Genomic DNA, 18,466 nt, shown 5'->3' with positions numbered 1-18,466 from the left:
ACGTTCAAAAGGTGCTTTCTATGTGACACCAGCATCGGCCGTGACTATGATTTCATTTGGCTTGATAGGTTTTCTCAAGTACAGCATATCACCAAATGTCTCGGTCACTAGTCATTGCCTCTGTGAGGCCCAAAGTTTGAAGATCATGCTTCAACACCTCGTTCCATGTCTTCCTGGGTCTACCTCTACCACAGGTTTATATTTATTAACTAAATTATGAGATGCTGTTCCAATGAACTGAATTTCTTTCAAGTTTTTTTAATTTTCATATTCCACACCATTTTTTCCCCTCCCCAGTTATTCTCTTCTCAACATTATCCTTCATTAGAGCTATATTACAAAAATATCCTTCACCCCAGTCATTGTTCTTTAAACAGTATCCTCCAGTGAGCCTCTATGGATAAAATATTAAGACTAAAAGACTGAAAGTGAAATCTAAATTCTGCACTTATTAAATAAATAAAGCCAAATCAAATGATCTAAAGTAAGTTATAATTCAATTAAACATTACTATATTAACCTTTGGCATTTAACTCTGTCAAAAGTAATGCTTATTTATTCACATTGTTTTGAATTAATCATGCTTTATCTTGTAGCTTTGACAATTTGAAGAGTAACTGTTAATTTTTAGAATGATATTGTTGGGTTGATGTGACCAGTTTGAACTTAAAGCAAATAGAGTGTTTTGGCTGGATATGGCCGATTTAAATGTTGAAGGGTTAAACCAGCCTAATGTCCAGCCCAAATATTCTACTTGTCTTATGTTCAAAACAGCTAGATTCAGCCTCTCATACTCACCCTACAATGTCATTCCAAAAATCAATAATCACGTTGTTGAAATCTCAAAGCTACAAGATAATGCATGATTAATTCAAAACAATATGAATAAAGCATTGCATTTGACTAAGTAATCTGAATGCTAAAGGGTTAATTAAATTAATTATTAAAAGATGAGAACACCATAAGTATTTAAATGAAATCAAGGAAGGGTCAGCCATAGCAACTGATATTTGTTTCTTAATCATTGTAAAATAATAATGACAAAAAAATCCTCTCATTCTACTTGTGGTATTGTTCAGATATATGCCCTTTGAATGGTAATGATAATTACATCTAATCAGATCTTTTTAATTGTAGCTGTAAATAATGACAATTAACTAAAGAACATTATTTTATTAAATTTCTTTCATATTATTCAATTTATTAAAAAAATATATAGAACTGCAGTATAGTTATTGTTGAAATATTTCTTACTGTAGGTTTCTGATCTAGTGAAGGAATACAATAGAGAAGAAATCACAGTATGGGGAAACAGACAAGAAACTATTAATGGTAAATGCTTCAAATGTGTAAGTATATTGTCTAATTGAGCAATTTTTCACTTGGAAAACAAATGAGTACCTTAAATAATAACAATATTATGTGCATTTCAGCATACACTCTGTGACTATATGTATGTATGTAATGTATGTATGTATGTAATGTATGTAATGTATGTATGTATGTATGTATGTGTGTGTGTCTATCTATCTACACACACACAATCTGTATCTGTCTGTCTATGTATGTGCGTATATATATATATATGTTCAGACATGACCATGTAGTTGAAAAGCCTGCTTCTCAACCACATCATTTCTCAGGCCAGCCAAAACTTTGAGTGGCTTTGATAGACAGAAACTGAAAGAAATCCATCATGTTTTTGTGCTTGTGTATTATTTACATTTGTACTTCTCCGAAGGTTGCAAGTTACAAGCAGAGAGATGATTTGGTGACACTGAAAGACGATCAATATAAAATGCTGGTGGAAATGGACAGTATTGAAAATGTGGGATGGCTAGCAGTTGAAATGGTTTCAAGCACTAGTAGGGAGCACTTTTGGGTCTGCTGTAGGCAATATGTGCTTTTTGTGGGGTCTGGGAGCGGCAAACGGAAGGGTCGCTAGTGGTTTCAAGTAGTGAGAAAGATAAATGATCCCAGAGAGAAAGATAGTGAAATATGCAGTTCTGCTTATATTTAATTACAGTAGCAGAATACTGCAGTTAGACAGGTGATGGAGAAGTCAGTGATAAAGACAGGATGGCTGGTGGGAATGGTTTGAAGAAGGATTCACAATACATTTGTTGTGAATGTAAGTAAATGAATGCATGAGAACTAAGCAATGCAAGGACTGTTGCCTTAATTTTTGCTAATCAGACTATTGTAATGATGTCATAGAAGTGGTTGATAGAAACTAGATAATAATATCATGAACTAGTTTCTAGGGTTGCTATAATAAAGAATGGAGTGGTGTATGTGAATGTGATAATGGCAGGGATTTAATTTAATTTAATTATAGACTGAAAATGTTAATATGGTATATATTTGCTATATTTCAGAATCCTAGAATTCCATTGGTATTTTCATTTCGTCGAGTCCTCATTTTGTTGGCATTATTCTACAGTGGATTATTACCTTTCGTGCCAATAAAGGAAAGTTTCCTTGAAGTCATAATGCCTAGTATCGTCTTAGAGTAAGTGTTATTACTTTTTTATGGTCTTTTTTCATTTGTTCACTTTTATGAATTAAGGTTTTTATTTCTCTCACCTCTCTCTCTCTCTATATATATATATATATATATATCATCATCATCATCATCGTCTAACGTCCGCTTTCCATGCTAGCATGGGTTGGACGACTTGACTGAGGTCGGGCGAACCAGATGGCTGCATCAGACTCCAATCTGATCAGGCAGAGTTTCTACAGCTGGATGCCCTTTCTAATGCCAACCATTCCAAGAATGTAGTGGGTGCTTTTACGTGCCACCGGCATGAGGGCCAGTCAGGCGGTACTGGCAACAGCCACATTCAAATGGTGCTTTTTATGTGCCACCTGCACAGGAGCCAGTCCAGCGGCACTGGCAACGACCTTGCTATATATATATATATATATATATATATATATATATATATATAAAAAGGAAATGAAGAAAATGCTGACAAAATAATTTAAGTAAGGGAGAGTGTATTTAATTAGGTGAAAGTTCTTTTTACCGGTTGCACATTTGTTATGCTTATCAAAAGATATTTTTTTAAGAGAGATAGAGTTCCTTTCTGATAGAAAAAAATCTATCAGAAAGGAACTCTATCTCTCTTAAAAAATATCTTTTGATAAGCATAACAAATGTGCAACCAGTAAAAAGAACTTTCACCTAATTAAATACACTCTCCCTTACTTAAATTATTTTGTCAGCATTTTCTTCATTTCCTTTTTTTATATATCACAACTCGTATTCCACATCTCCTTTTTTAAATATATATATATATATATATATATATATATATATATATATATATATATATATATACATATACATTTACATATACATATATATGATGGCTGTGTGGTTAAAAAGTTCACTTTGCAACCATGTGATTCTGGGTTCAGTCCCACTGCATAGCACCTAGGATTAGTTGTTGTTTTTGCATCAGAAATATCAGTTGTTCTGACAGACTATAGCTGAGCTGGTATAAATTATTACAGTTAAGAAACTAACAAAGGTTTTACCTGCAAGAAATTTATAATTAAATACTCATTTATCTCTTAATACTGCTATAATACTTTCCATCAATGCTAAATATTTTCATTTCTCCTGTGTCAATTATGTTTGATAATAAATTGATTTTCCCTATAATTTATTGACTAGTGCTAGTGTTATGTCACACTGTTACACTCAATAAATTTGAACAAAAAAAAAAGAAACTAATTTAAATTTTGCCTGTTTGTTTATATACATTTATTTATTTTCTTTAGTGAAAAAAAGTCCCTACTTCAATTCAGCAAGAACAGAAGACTGTTAATACAATTCTGTGACATGTAAGTAAATACTCTCTCTTTTTTTACTCTTTTACTTGTTTCAGTCATTTGACTGCGGCCATGCTGGAGCACCGCCTTTAATCGAGCAACTTGACCCTGGGACTTATTCTTTTTGTAAGCCCAGTACTTGTTCTATCGGTCTCTTTTGCCGAACCGCTAAGTAACGAGGACATAAACACACACAGACACACAAACGCATATATATATATATATATATATATACATATATACCATGGGCTTCTTTCAGTTTCCGTCTACCAAATCCACTCACAAGGCTTTGGTCGGCCCGAGGCTACAGTAGAAGACACTTGCCCAAGGTGCCACGCAGTAGGACTGAACCCGGAACCATGTGGTTGGTAAACAAGCTACTTACCACACAGCCACTCCTGCGCCTAAATAAATAAATAATACAAATACTATATATTATATTGGTTTCAAATTTTTAGCACAAGGCCAGAAATTTGGCAGAAGGGGTAAATCAATTACATCGATCCCAATGCTCAATTTGTAGTTTATTTTATTGACTCTGAGAGGATGAAAGGCAAAGTTGATCTCAGCAGGATTTGAACTCAGAACGTAAAGATGGATGAAATGCTGCCAAGCATTTTGCCTAGTGTGCTAACAGTTCTGATAGCTTGCCAACTTAATACTATATATTAAATGTGTAACTTGTAACTACATTACATTAAATTATAATAATGTCTATAATATATGTAGAAATATAGAATGGCACTAGGTGCCAGAGACCTGTGCATTAAAAACAAGCAAAACTCACTCAGTGTCATCAGTAATCTGTGTGGTTAAGAAGATTGCTTTGCAACCATTTAGGTTTCAGGTTCAATTCCATTTAATTGCACCTTTGACAAATGTCTGCTACTGCAGTTTTGAGTTGACCATTCTGGGTGGAATTTGAATGGTGGAAATTGTGAGGAAGCCTGTCATATATGTATATTTTGATATATATATGTGTGTGTGTGTGTGTGTGTGGTTTTTTAATTAAATATCCATTTTAATATTTTAACTCTTTAGCATTTGAACTGGTCGTATCCATCCCAAATATTTTATCTGTTTTATGTTCAAACTAATCAGATTCAGCCCCTCACACCCACCTTACAATGTCATTCTAAAAATATATAATCCTGAAGCTATGAGATGATACGTGGTTAATTCAAAACAATGGAAAAAGATAAATGGAATGTTAAAGGGAAATACTAAATGTAAAATACTATATGTAGTTTCAAAACCTAACTTATATTGTACAAATCATTTAAAAATATATCTATGAAATAAGAATATATTTCTGGTTGTAATGCTATCATTGCTCCTTGCAATCATTTCATATTTCTGTATTATATCATCATTCATCATTTTCTTATGCATTTTTATAGACATGTAATTCTTTTTCCTATTTTTTATCCAGAATTCTTATGCGACCACTTTTATTTGAACATTTAGAAAAACGAGGCATTCAGGTAATTTATTTTATTATTTCTCTTTTTATAGTCCATGTAATTGTTGTTGTACATAAATCCCTTATCTTGTTAGTGATATTATGTTGAATCCATTTCGGTTCTTTCAGAGCAAAGGTTCAACAAAAAGGACGAGACGGTTTAGAATCAGTTTGTTGTACAATTTTGCAGCAATTGACATTAGAGATATACCCCTGTAGTTGGTGACGGGATAAATCGCCTTTTTTGGGTATTGGGATGATTTGAGATTGGTGCCAAATCTTTGGAGCTACAAAAGTGGAAAGTGTGTGGTTGCAAAGATTGAGCAAAAGTGCTCAATCTTTGTTGTAGAACTGAAAACGAGGCAATTTCTACTCTTCTCCTCTGGAAGCCATCTACAAATGATACCAGAGGGCGCACACTCTCCTACCCTGATGTAATCTCCAGGGATACAGGCATCCAGCAACTGGACCTCCGTAATGCTATGATGGACCATGAAGTCTGGTGTAGCATGGTAAATTCCATTGTCTCGACTACGGTCGAACAATGATGATGATGATATTATGTTGCTTTAGAGGCCTTATTTTATGAATTTCATCATGTCATTTCCTTTAGTTGTTATTCTCTAACACCAAATCAGTTTTAATCAGACAGAGCTATGATAATGTTCCTGCTATGACTGTTCCATGTTGTTTTGTATATCTTGGATTACATTGTCTAATGTATCTTTCATTATTTAAGATGGTAGGTAATGTAGATTTGACTGCTAAAGCTTGCACGTCAAGTAACTGTATAGTGGCTTTGTTGTACTTTAGTATGTTTTTAATGATTGATCTCATTCTCTCGTGAGATTTGAATCTCTTCATAGATTTCCTGCAACTCTTTCATTCAGCCCAATAAATACCACTGTATACTGTGTGGCTGGCTTATCTATGCTAGTTGTAGATTTATGTGACCACATGGCCACTTAAGGGTTGGAGAGATTATTCCTGTTGTTGGGTGATTAGTGCTGATCATTGGTACCTTGGTGGAATATGATCTCAGAATGCAGAGGAGTAGAATACATAACAAGGAAGCTTGTCAGACACTCTAACAATGCTGCTTGTCCACTCTTTGGACTGGTACTTTATTAATTTACACTGAAAGAATGACAAGCAAAGTTAACTCAGTGCAGAAGGCTGAAATAAATACTGCAAGTTATTCTAATGACTTTTGTCAATTCAGTAACAATTTAAAGCAAGTTCAAGTAATGGACTTTAGTTAAGGATTTTAATCCTTTCCTTTCAATTTAGAAATGAACAGTTCATTCCATACTAAGCAACATGACTAGCAGAGTTATAAGATCAGATTGTGTGTGAAAGGCTCCTATTTTTAACTGTTTCTAAAAGATATTTTCAGTCTGTTATTACTGGTTTTAAACTAAGAGAAATACATTAAAAACTTGCAGGATTCTTGAAAATAATACCTGTTGTGAATTTTCATTAACTTCTCCTGGCATGTTTTATGTCTAACGATGCATTATTAATGCAAGTTTCTTTTTGACTTTTTTTTCTTTTTATGATTGAGATTTATTTCTCCATGCACAAGATAAGAACAAATTACTCAGTTTTAACTAATTCAGTAAAATATTTTTAATTGGTTTTGGGATTAAATTATTCACTGGTTTTAAATTATAGAAAGGTATAATAATAATAATAATGAAATTATTGTATACAGTGCTCAGGTGCACCACAACTTGTCAGAAAGTGCATATAAAGTACATGCAGTAATGTAAAAATGTCTGGAAAGCGAACAATGTATGAGTCAGATACATGCCTGTGTGAGTGTGGAGGGGAGAAAATCAGGTGTAGTGTTGGCGAATCTCAGAAAGCACGGAAGTTTTGAAGGATGCAGTGCTCCGACAACTAACAACTGATGCCGGCAGTTTGTTCCATGCTTCAGCAACTCTCAGTGTGAAAAAATGTTTCCTGAAGTCATGGGAGCTGTTCTGTTTTCTGACTTTGTAAATATGTCCACGGGTGTTAGATGGGTGGAGTTTGAAAAGGTGCTCAGAGTTATTGTTTGTATTTAATGAATACCAAATTGAGTTATGCTAGGGATCTTTTAATTAATTGTTGGTTTGTATATTATCATTGATTGTTAGAGATAGGTAGTAAAATACTGTTGGAATCCCAATGAACTCTGAAACCAGTCCAAGTGACACCTCTATTTCTGTCCATGGTAAAATTGTATAAAAAATGCCAGTTATTCCTTAATTTACACATGTGATGTTGGCTGAAATCTAGATTTCTTCTGCAGTAATGTAAAGCATGTATATTTTTGTATATGTGAGATTATTTTGTACCTTTACATAATCATCATCATCGTTTAACGTCCGTTTTCCGCGCTAGCACAGGTTGGACGGTTTGACTGGGGTCTGGGAAGCCAGGGGCTGCACCAGGCTCCAGTCTGATCTGGCAGTGTTTCTACGGCTGGATGCCCTTCCTAACGCCAACCACTCCACGAGTGTAGTGGGTGCTTTTTACGTGCCACCTGCACAGGTGCCAGGGGGGGGATCTGGCATCGGCCACGATCGGATTGGTGCTTTTAACGTGCCACCGGCACGGAAGCCAGCCAAGGCGGCGCTGGCATCGGTAATATTGTTTGGATTTTGCACCAGTTAAACGAGGGACTTGGAGGAGCTTCTAAACAATTTTGACTAAACATGATGCACACACAATGTGCATGCAGTCTCAAAAACAGTAAAAAGATTAATCGTTTCTGAAATATTTAGAGTGGTCATGAGTAAGCTCTGGCCCACAGGACTCTCTGAATGGCATGCCTAATGGAAGCTATCTTTAATTTTTTTAGTAGTGGCTCACCTGATGATAAACCATGCCTCAGGTGGCACACCTCTTGAAAAAGGCTCCCTATTTCTGATTTAGGGAAATTAAATAATGTTTAAAAGCTCTCTTTTTACATTTTTCACACATTAAAAGTCATTTATTGTTCTTTTGTATTTGTTTTCTATACATATTTTAACTATTTTCCATACACGTTTTTACTTATTCAATTTGTGTGTTCAAATATATATATGTTTTTGTTTACCACAGGTATATCTCTGGGTGTTAAACGACGACGATGAGTTTGCCAAAGGTTTTAAACATGGTGCCACTGGAATCATGACAGATTACCCTACAAAACTAGTAGATTTTATAGAGAAAAATCCTCAATTTTTCCAACGATAAATATTGTGTCAACAGTTTTATTGTGTGATCAACTAAATTTTGATTTCTACATAGATAGCAAACCATCTTTGTGTTGAAAGTTCTTCACTTACTTCTCTAATTCATTATTACCCAGTGAAATTATTTTCCTCCTGCTTTCTCCTATTTTCTTACTATTTCTGTTTTCTTCTGAAATTCTCTTTTTCCCCCCATCTCTCTCTCTCTCTCTAACACATAACTGCAAATGAACAGAATCAAAGTCAACAAAAAATCTTTCATAATTAGCTTCTTAGACTCCGTCTTGAGTTGTTGCTAAAACTAATACAAAACTAGTCATTATTATCTATATTTATTTATTATTTTCCCTGTAATATCAATTTAGTCTCTAATCCTTCATCTTCTATCTTACGTACTTAGGTTCTTGATATGTTGTGTGTCAGTGCTATGAAGATATTGTAAACTGTATACTTGACTTCAAACTCAGACCAAATTTAATAGAATTACATTTTGATGATGATACTACTGCTATCAATGTTATGAACCCTGGAAAGTTCTGCAAATTCTCCCTTTCTTTTTGTTAATTGTGAAGTTGGTGCTAGAAACAAAATCCCTGACTACAAATATTAAACTATTAATTATGTTTTTTAAGTGAAATCACAACTGTTTAAATTATTGAATTATTGTAATATAATTTGATTTGAGATAAAAAGAAAAAGAAACACACACGAATGAACAAAATAATTGACTGGACATTTTTTTCCGCTACATCAGTGTCCATGGACTTTGGTCTAACATTGAGTCTGACTACCACTACTAATACTATTTACAACTCTTATTTCTTTCTGAGACACAAATCTCTCATTCTCTGTGTTATTCATGTCAGCTGTCAAGAGTACACTCTCAAGTCAAACTTTCAGATTGGTGGTATATGTACTCACCTGGCTAGAAGCAATAAAATATTCCAATTATTCTGATTAAAAAAAAACAAACAAACAAAACAAAAAAACTATCTTCTCTATCTCTCTAAAAGCTTCAAACAGCTAACATTTGTTTAACTCTCTTTCAAGTTTTGAACCACTGCAATCTTCATGTGAGAACAGGCTTTTCACATGAAGATCGCAGTAGTATGAAATTTGAGTCATGAAATAACTATTTAGTTTAAATAGACAAATAACGTGTGTGTGTGTGTATGTGTGATTCTCTCTTGAAAATATCTATTTAATTTCACCTGAAGCCATTATTTATTTTTGGTTGATTTCAATACTCAAAATTCTTCTAAAGCTTGTACACTCCAACACTACTGGTGCAGAGACCAAATCATTTTCCATCTTGATCAGACTGAATCAGAAATTTTCCTCACCTACACATATCTCAGACTCTCCAAGCATCCTCGAACTCTTTCTCTCCTCTAGATTTAGCTTTTCCCTAACTATCTCAATCTTTGCCCTTATGAGATTCAGTCTCATTAAGGCAACCCATTTTATATCATTCTTGTACACAACAACCCATGCTCATGGTATTTAAGTCAGCTAGCTGGTTGAAACTCTGCAATTCTCTGCTGATTATTCTAGTAGCAGATGTTTAATCTGTAACCCATGTGTGCAGGTGACCTGTACAGCCCTTTAAATTTGCTCCAATGAGCCGTTCTTTGAACCACATTCCATTCCACACATGTACTGCTTCATCAACAGATAATTTGAAAATATCCTGTTGAGACAACCCATTCTGCTTCAACAGCTCTAAAAGTCAATCACTACATATATTGAGTTAAGAGTCTTGTATTACATGCTTCTTCTAATATACTGCTAAAAATCATCAAAGTCATGATAAATGTCAGGCTTGCAATCCTCTTGAGGCAATCTCACAATGCTAAAACTGACTGCTTCCCACTGCAATGGTTGGCTATAACTGCTCTAACATAGCATTTCACCTCTTGTTACAACTTTGTATTATATCTTTCATAAGATTCAGCATCTCGAGATTAGCTTTCATTACATCCTTTATCTTTTTCTACAGGCTCCTTCCAACTAGAATGCTTGAGCCTTCTTTACCAAACTGTTAGCCTCTATACACATCACAATGTCCTTACCAGCACAGTTTTCTTTCTTGTACACTACAACTGATTCCTCTAATTCCCATTTCCTCTCTAAGGATACATGCACTTCATCATTCAGGCCCACTAACATTACACATCTAGCCTTCACATTCATTGCCCATGTCTTGCTATCATACAACATTACACTTCACATATCAACATCATATAATCTGCCTTTCAGTCAATGAGAGAAACCTTTTATTGCCAATGGAGGTAATAATTACCTGAATCTTTTTTCACAATGTCTAAAACACCTACCTCCACTGCTGATTAAGTCATCTGGGTAGTAGAGACTATGAACTAAATCTAGTAAACCTCCTGGTTGTCATCTACCTTTGCACTTCTTTTTACTATAAACCTACAAACTCTCATTCCTGTTTCAATTTTTCTTCTCTACATCACATTCTCATAATTTCTCAAACTCTTCTGCAGTAAAAACTCTGGTTTTTAAAGCAGATCACACATGTCTGCAGCCTGTCAAAAGAATCTTCCCTGTATCAAGCCCAAGCTATGAACTAGTCAATTGCACTTACACTATGCTTAGTTATCAGATTATTCCTTTCCTCATCCTCTACCCTGTGACCTACCTACTTCAGAACATTGTTATCAATTTCAGCCTTTTTTCACTTAAACCCCACAATCAATCCAATTTTTCTCGAGCCTTTTCTCTTCTCCCTCAAAAGAGATGCAAGTGTATTAGCTTTCTGCTCAGAAGTTCCCTTATTCATAGTCACTCCCAACTTGGATTATCCACTTGTTCCAGCCCCCAGTGTTGTGCATGCCTCTTCATCATCTAAATCATACTCCTACTAGACCACAAAATCTACAATCAATATGACTAACCACTTCAATTCTTCCTACTTAAATCTAATGCAGTAGATTATGCTAATTTTGCAATGTATTGTACACAGACAAGATGGAACACTGATTGGGTGGCCTATTCTGTGAGCATTTCCTGTATATCTATAACATCATCCAAGGATTCTTCAGATCTGTAGTCCATTACTTTATGTTGGTAAACCATTCCACTGACCACCTATCTGTCTGTGGTGGTCTCTAACAAAGTTCTCCTCTTCAGCCTTGGAACTTCTGTTCTACAAGGCATGAACTTACATCTCAATCTCCTATAATTTTTGCCTTCCAGCCCACTATTTTTGTTATATTTACCTTCATTGTTTGTTTCCTTTTCCCCCCATTTAAGGATGTTCTAGATCTATACTTTATCAATTCTTTGGGTGTATGTACGTTTGAATGCCTATACTCATATGTACTTGTATTTGGATGTGTGTTTGCATAAATATTTGCGTGCATATGTCTATAAGGGCATTTATGAGTATGTTTACTGTTAATTTGGCTTAACTAAATTTAGAATTTTCTTGGGCTCCCTTGTACCTACAGCTCTAGGGGAAGCCTTTACTATGCTTGACACTAGCGCTTTTAACCTTCTCACTCCAATTCATAGCTTCTTCCTCTTCTTTTACACTACCTCTATCTGGCATTTCCCCCTTCCATGAGTGCCTTTTTCTAAAATATTTTTCAAATATCGTTGTGTATAGTGTTGCTCTGTCTCCCACTTCTTTCACCTACCCCCCCCCCACTTTGCATTTGAACCCCACTCCTGCTTAGCTTGAAGCACTGGCTCTTTCTAAGTTTCCTTTCCAATTCTAGCTTTCTCTCGCATTATTCACCTCACTCTCTCTTACCTATTCTCTTTTTCATTCTCTATCATCATTTCCTTGACTACCTCTAAAATAACATCACTACATTCTCTCTCTCTCTCTTTCTCTCTCATGATAAGGTTCCAAATCATTAGGTTCTTCATTCCTCATGGTAACTGAACTTACCAAACTCTCTTTCATTTTGACTAATTGTTACCAATACTGCAGACCATCAGTTTCTTCAGATTCAAGATTTTACCTCCTGGGCACTTTGATGTATATGACATGTCAGCTGATATAAACTAGAATCCTGTACAAATAGCTGAGATATGATCTAGAGGGTAGCAACTCAGATTACCTTAAAAAGAAACATGAAATAATAAACAAAAGTAGTGTTAGAAATATTGTTTTGAAAATGTCACCTACCTGGGACCAATGCTGTTTTAATTTCACTTTTTTGAGATTGAAAACAGTTCTCTTCCCTGTCAATTACTGGATTTCTAATAACCATATTAACCTGGATAATTATTCTACTATTGCAATAATAATGACCTTAAACAAACAAAGTGCATTTATTTTGTAGTATAAATTATTGCTGTTGTGATTGACTATTTGTACGTAATTCACCTTTTCCTTTTCTTGGAATCATACTGACTTGAAATGTTAATTGATTAAATTGTGTTAGTATAATTTTTCGACAAATTGAAGTCTGAATGAGTCAGTAGTCATGAAATACCTGGTGTGAGTTCACTTTAGGTATGTACTTCTAGAGAAGTTCAGTCAACAGGAGAGCCACTATGTAGTCTTGACCTGCTAGAAATAGCAGTCAAATTCCATCAACTTATATCCTGCCATCTTTAAAAAAAGAAAAACACATTGGCAAATATAGTCTGGAATATATAAAACAGTAGGGTGATCAGAGCCAAAATGCTTTTGGTTGTAGGTCTGCCTTACAAAAGTTGATCTGGAGTCAAAACAACACTACAGAGAAGTGCTCTAATTTAAAAAAAAAAAGAAAGTATTTTGTAACTAAAAGTGAGAGTCACTAAATTACATGCATCAAAAGATTCAACTCTTTTGATACCAACCCCCTGGAGGCCAGCTCTGTTTTAAAATACAAAACTGCCCGTTTTGAAGTGCTTAAAATTAAAGTTAAAATTTCCCATAATTTTATGTAAAAAAAAGTCCTTTGAAGTTATGTTCCAGATATCAGATTAAAATGGAGTTATTTTACTAAATCCTGCCAAATTCTGTGTTATTTTGAAAATTAATTAAAGCATTACCTAAGAATATATAGTCACAGGAGGATTAAAATGATAGAATCATGCCATATTATTTTCTTGTAATGTCTTATTTCCAATACAGTTTATAAAAGGCTAAATTTTTTTCTCCGTCAAATTTACAATGTGATAGTCTCTGTTTGTCTACAATTTGTGAATGCTTACTACAGGTGAAAATGTTTTTTGTTCTTTGAAATAGAAGCAAATCATTACAAATCACATATAATCAGTCTCTAATCAGGTTTTCAGTATATCCTCATTATTTACCCTTTTGGGTTTCATAAAAAGTCATTTTTGTTGAAAGTGAATATTTCTATAATTTATTTAGGAAAGACATCGAACAGCTAGGAAGCTGACTCATCAGTAACATTCTATTCTGTGTTTATAAACCATCCTTCTGTAGTTGAAAAGATTGTTGTTTTAAAATGAAAAATCTGTGTTTGGCATATAGTATGTTAATATTTTTGTCATAAAAGTCAAACTTCAATTGGTCAGTTATATGTAAGGATGTCATTAGATACATATTTCTGGTTTTACTTTTACCTTTAACTGAAGATTTGAAACTTAGGTTGTTCAATCTATTGAAGTTCTTTTCAGAAATATTTCAACTCAACATTGGGATTATAATTTGTTAAGTAATTCTTGTAGTTGATCTGTTTGTTTTGTTTTTTTTTAATTAAAAAAAATTTTTTTTACCAATAATCCTAAGAGCAAACATTGCTGTATCCCTTTCTCTATGCACGACCAGGGAAGAATGTACCTTTGCTGCTTACAGTGGTGAATTGTACCTACTCATGCTACTTATTTAAAGATTGAGTCAGTGTAGGAGTTTTTACAGAGACACTCAACCCAATAGAAAAAGCAGCTAAATCACTATCTACTGTCCTTAAAAATGTATATGTTGAATAATGTAGTCTCATGTCCACTGGAAACAAAAACAGACAAGGTCATGACTAGAATGACTTTGATCGTATGTCTGCTTGATAGAGATAATTTAAGGTTAAACAACTCATTCTAGAAAGCAGCCATCAGCAAAGCTAAGACAGATAAAGCAAAAATAAGCCCATTCATAATAAACTATTTTCTCACTTCAACTCCACTCTCTGTCAGTTATTACAGTGGTTTTTACAAGGAAACCACTACACAATCACTGTATCTAGTAGAAATAGTTCCTGAAGCTTCCACAAACCATTACCTACTAACGTACTCATAGATCTCATTGCCTGAAGAAGAAAAGATAGGATGGTCATGAGATGCCTTCGATCATAAATCTGCTTAATCATGATGGACTAAACAATAACTATTCATAAGTAGGGCAGAGTTCTATTGTTTGGGTCATGACAACATCATAAACACTTTCAGAATGCTAGTGGATAGTTTCAGAACCTGATTATTCAACCAACCATAACTTAACCATTCAACAATATTTCTACATTTGCATTAAGGTTAATTTATCACACAAAGAATTACCAAATGTTAATGATTATGATCTCAATCTGATTTGTCTTCAAGTAAAAGAATGAACGAAAATAACATACAATTAAAAACAACTTGGCTTAGCTGGGTTTTTTTTTTTAGATGTCCAACTAATATAACTTCATTTTTTTTTTGGCTGAATTAATCTGCAGGAAAAAGAAAGAATATCTCGTTTCTAAAATGAAATAGCTGAGAACTCAGTTGAATTAAAAGTTAAACAGTTATGTCTCTTGCTTAACTAATTTTAGTTGTTTTTATTTTTCCTTTATAACTTTTGAGTAGGCCAACTTTACTTAAAACATTAACATTTTGGGGAAATTCCTAGTAACAAAAAAATGTTTGGAAAACAAACGAACCTTTGAGCTTTCAATTACTAAAATGTTGATAGATTTATATCCATTCTTACAAAAATAATGAAAAAGAAAAAGAAACCTAGTCAAAATTTATTTTTCTGTCAAGAAATATTCTTATGTCTTTCAATGTTTGCCATAGTAATTATTATTTTTTTGCTCTATCCAGTAAGTAGAAACTGTAAGTAAAGAAAGAATTTGTGAAAAAAAAATCTACAAAAAAATACAGAATTTCTTAGAAATAAACTAATTTTCGAAACTGTCTTTATTTTATTTATTTATTTCATGAAATATTTTATTTTGAGGGTTACTGAAGAAAAGTTAAAATAGTGAACAAACCAAATTATGAATATAGTTTTGATTCTGGGTTGATTTTTTTTTTACATAAGTAATCATGAGAAAGACATGACAGATAGGCACAGGAGTGGCTGTGTGGTAAGTAGCTTGTTTACCAACCACATGATTCCAGGTTCAGTCCCACTGCGTGGCACCTTCGGCAAGTGTCTTCTACTATAACCTCGGGCTGACCAAAGCCTTGTGAGTGGATTTGGTAGACGGAAACTGAAAGAAGTCTGTCGTATATATATGCGTGTGTGTGTTTGTCCCCCTAGCATTGCTTGACAACCGATGCTGGTGTGTTTATGTCCCCATTACTTAGCAGTTCGGCAAAAGAGACCGATAGAATAAGTACTGGGCTTACAAAAGAATAAGTCCTGGGGTCAAGTTGCTCGATTAAAGGCGGTGCTCCAGCATGGCCGCAGTCAAATGACTGAAACAAGTAAAAGAGATACTATTTGCAAAGAATTCTTTCTCTGAAATCCAAACAGCTAAGTACTCATTGACATATTTGAATACCAAATGACAAATGTTTGACAGTCACATTTATGGGTGAAGGGGTGCATCTGCGCATATATGCAGACCTGGGCAAGATTATTTGAGGTATGCTAGCAGCCAGCAATTGCTCGTGCATGCAAGTCTCCCTCCATCTCACTGATGTTTATCTGAAGAAAGACTGCTAACTTAGGAAGCAGAAACCTGCATTGGATGCTAGAATTGCAGGTGGTGGTACAATAATGCCCCAGCTCCAGCATTTGATCCTCAGAAGAGGAGAGGTTAGTAAAAATGCCAAACTCACTGTTTTCAGTTTCCGTGTCTATGTTCAATTGCAGTCATGAATCCTGGGTTATGACCAAAAGAGTACAATCATGAATACAAGCAGCCAAAATGAGGTTCCTCCAAAGAATCCCTGCATTAAAAATATATGAAAGAGTGCATAGCGTGGAGATTAGGGAGTCTCACCCAATCAAGCCATTATTTCATAGTGAGGTCACAGTTTCACTACTCTGGAATGATGCTTGAAAGAATCAAAAGACAAATTCTTCTAGCTGAGCCACCCTAGGGGTAGACCAAGAATGAAATGCTTGAATATCTATAGTCATCATCATTTAACGTCCGTTTTCCATGCTAGCATGGGTTGGACGGTTCGACCGGGGTCTGGTAAGCCATGGAGGCTGCATCAGGCTCCAGTCTGATTTGGCAGTGTTTCTACAGCTGGATGCCCTTCCTAACGCCAACCACCCTGTGAGTGTAATGGGTGTTTTTTACGTGCCACCGGCACAGGGGCCAGAGCAGGCTGGCAAACGGCCACGATCGGTTGGTGCTTTTACGTGTCATCGACACGGACGCCAGTCAGACGACGCTAGTAACTGCCACGCTCGAACAGTGCTTTTACGTGTCATCGACACAGATGCCAGTCAGACGACGCTAGTAACTGCCACGCTCGAACGGTGCTTTTACTTGCTTAGAAATCCAGTTATAACTACTCTATCAACTTGTTACTTTCAATCAGTTTTGAACTAGTAGCACATGGCAGCTTGTTTATTTAATTTCCATTGAATTGAATAATCTCCCAGTTACATCAACTTTTTTGTAGCATAAAGAGCTACACCTCTTTCTTAAGTGGAAAAAACAATTGTTCTTCACAGGACAGATGAGAAAAGGCAAAGAAGAGATGAATGATCATATATTACAGTTAAGATTGGACAAAGTATAAAGAAGTGCTGATCACTTAAGGTGGAGGAAAGTTGTGGAATGGGGAGACCCAAGAAAACATGGGATGAAGTATTGAAGGCCCTATCTGAAAATGCTGAGTCTTACAAAGGAGATGACAGAGGATGGAGATATGTGGCACATTGTTGTACTCTAGAAGACCCATCCACCACAACAATTGAGATCCCAAAACCAAGGTGCTATGTAAAAAGCATTGGTGCTGATGCCACATAAAAAGCACCGGATCTTTTCGGTTTGAACGGCAGTTTTTTAAAATAATTTCCACATAACACTTTTAAACTTCGTATACTGGTAGAATGTGTTTATAAAACATCTTTTTCTCTTGGCTTTATTGAGAAAATTCTATAGTTTAGAAGATATTTGTTGTTTTTTTCTTCAATTTCAACCAATCAATGACATCTATTGAGGTGAAAACATTCTCTGCCGTATAAAAATGTCCCTCGTTTAAGAAACGGATTGGGTTTATTTACATTTCTGAAAAAAAAAAAGATACCCTTCCCCCCACCCCTAACCCTAAAACAGATTGAAATGCAATAGATCGATACTAGGGTCATAATTATGGGTGACAATTTCATATGACACCGCTAGAAAAAACTGCCGTTCAAACCGAAAAGATCCAAAGCACCTAATATACTGGAGTGGTTGACTTTAGGAAGGGCATCTGGCCATAGAAGCCAAGTCAAAACAGATTATGGGACCTTGTACAGCCCCTGGCCTTACCAGTTCAAGTCATGCCATCATGGAAAACAGGTGTTCAACATTGATGATGATGATGATACAGGAGCTTCGTGGAAACCATTTCGTTGGACATGAAAAGGTTATGAGTTGCAGTGGTGGGTGTTAAAATAGATTAGCAAATGTAAGTAACAGACAGAACCACTTCATTAAAAGCGAGTGTCTTGCAGTAGTCAGTGCAATATTAAAAGACTAATGCATTTGAAACAGTTTTAACCTTTTGAAAGATAAACCCTTTCAAAACTGTTCAGAGTTAATTGAAATTTTACTCCATGTCTTTGAAGGCACTCAGC

General features: G+C 34.9%; 1 protein-coding gene across 2 annotated transcripts in view; it reads left to right on the top strand.

Moving 5' to 3' along the window:
- Nucleotides 1-15,631, top strand: part of LOC115212822 (lysophospholipase D GDPD1) — a 53,116-nt gene extending 37,485 nt beyond the window's left edge. For both annotated transcript variants that reach the window (XM_036504147.1, XM_029781584.2), the window contains exons 6-10: nucleotides 1,260-1,349; nucleotides 2,379-2,512; nucleotides 3,793-3,855; nucleotides 5,276-5,327; nucleotides 8,396-15,631. In XM_036504147.1, the coding sequence (XP_036360040.1) occupies nucleotides 1,260-1,349; nucleotides 2,379-2,512; nucleotides 3,793-3,855; nucleotides 5,276-5,327; nucleotides 8,396-8,530 (474 nt within the window). In that variant the 3' untranslated portion in view covers nucleotides 8,531-15,631. The remainder of the gene's footprint in view (nucleotides 1-1,259; nucleotides 1,350-2,378; nucleotides 2,513-3,792; nucleotides 3,856-5,275; nucleotides 5,328-8,395) is intronic.
- The last annotated feature ends 2,835 nt before the right edge of the window (nucleotides 15,632-18,466 follow it).

The sequence above is a fragment of the Octopus sinensis genome, linkage group LG6, assembly GCF_006345805.1.
Source record: "Octopus sinensis linkage group LG6, ASM634580v1, whole genome shotgun sequence".
Taxonomy (NCBI): Eukaryota; Metazoa; Mollusca; class Cephalopoda; order Octopoda; family Octopodidae; genus Octopus; species Octopus sinensis.
The sequence above is the reverse complement of the archived record's forward strand: the minus strand, read 5'-3'. Positions and strand labels throughout refer to the sequence as shown.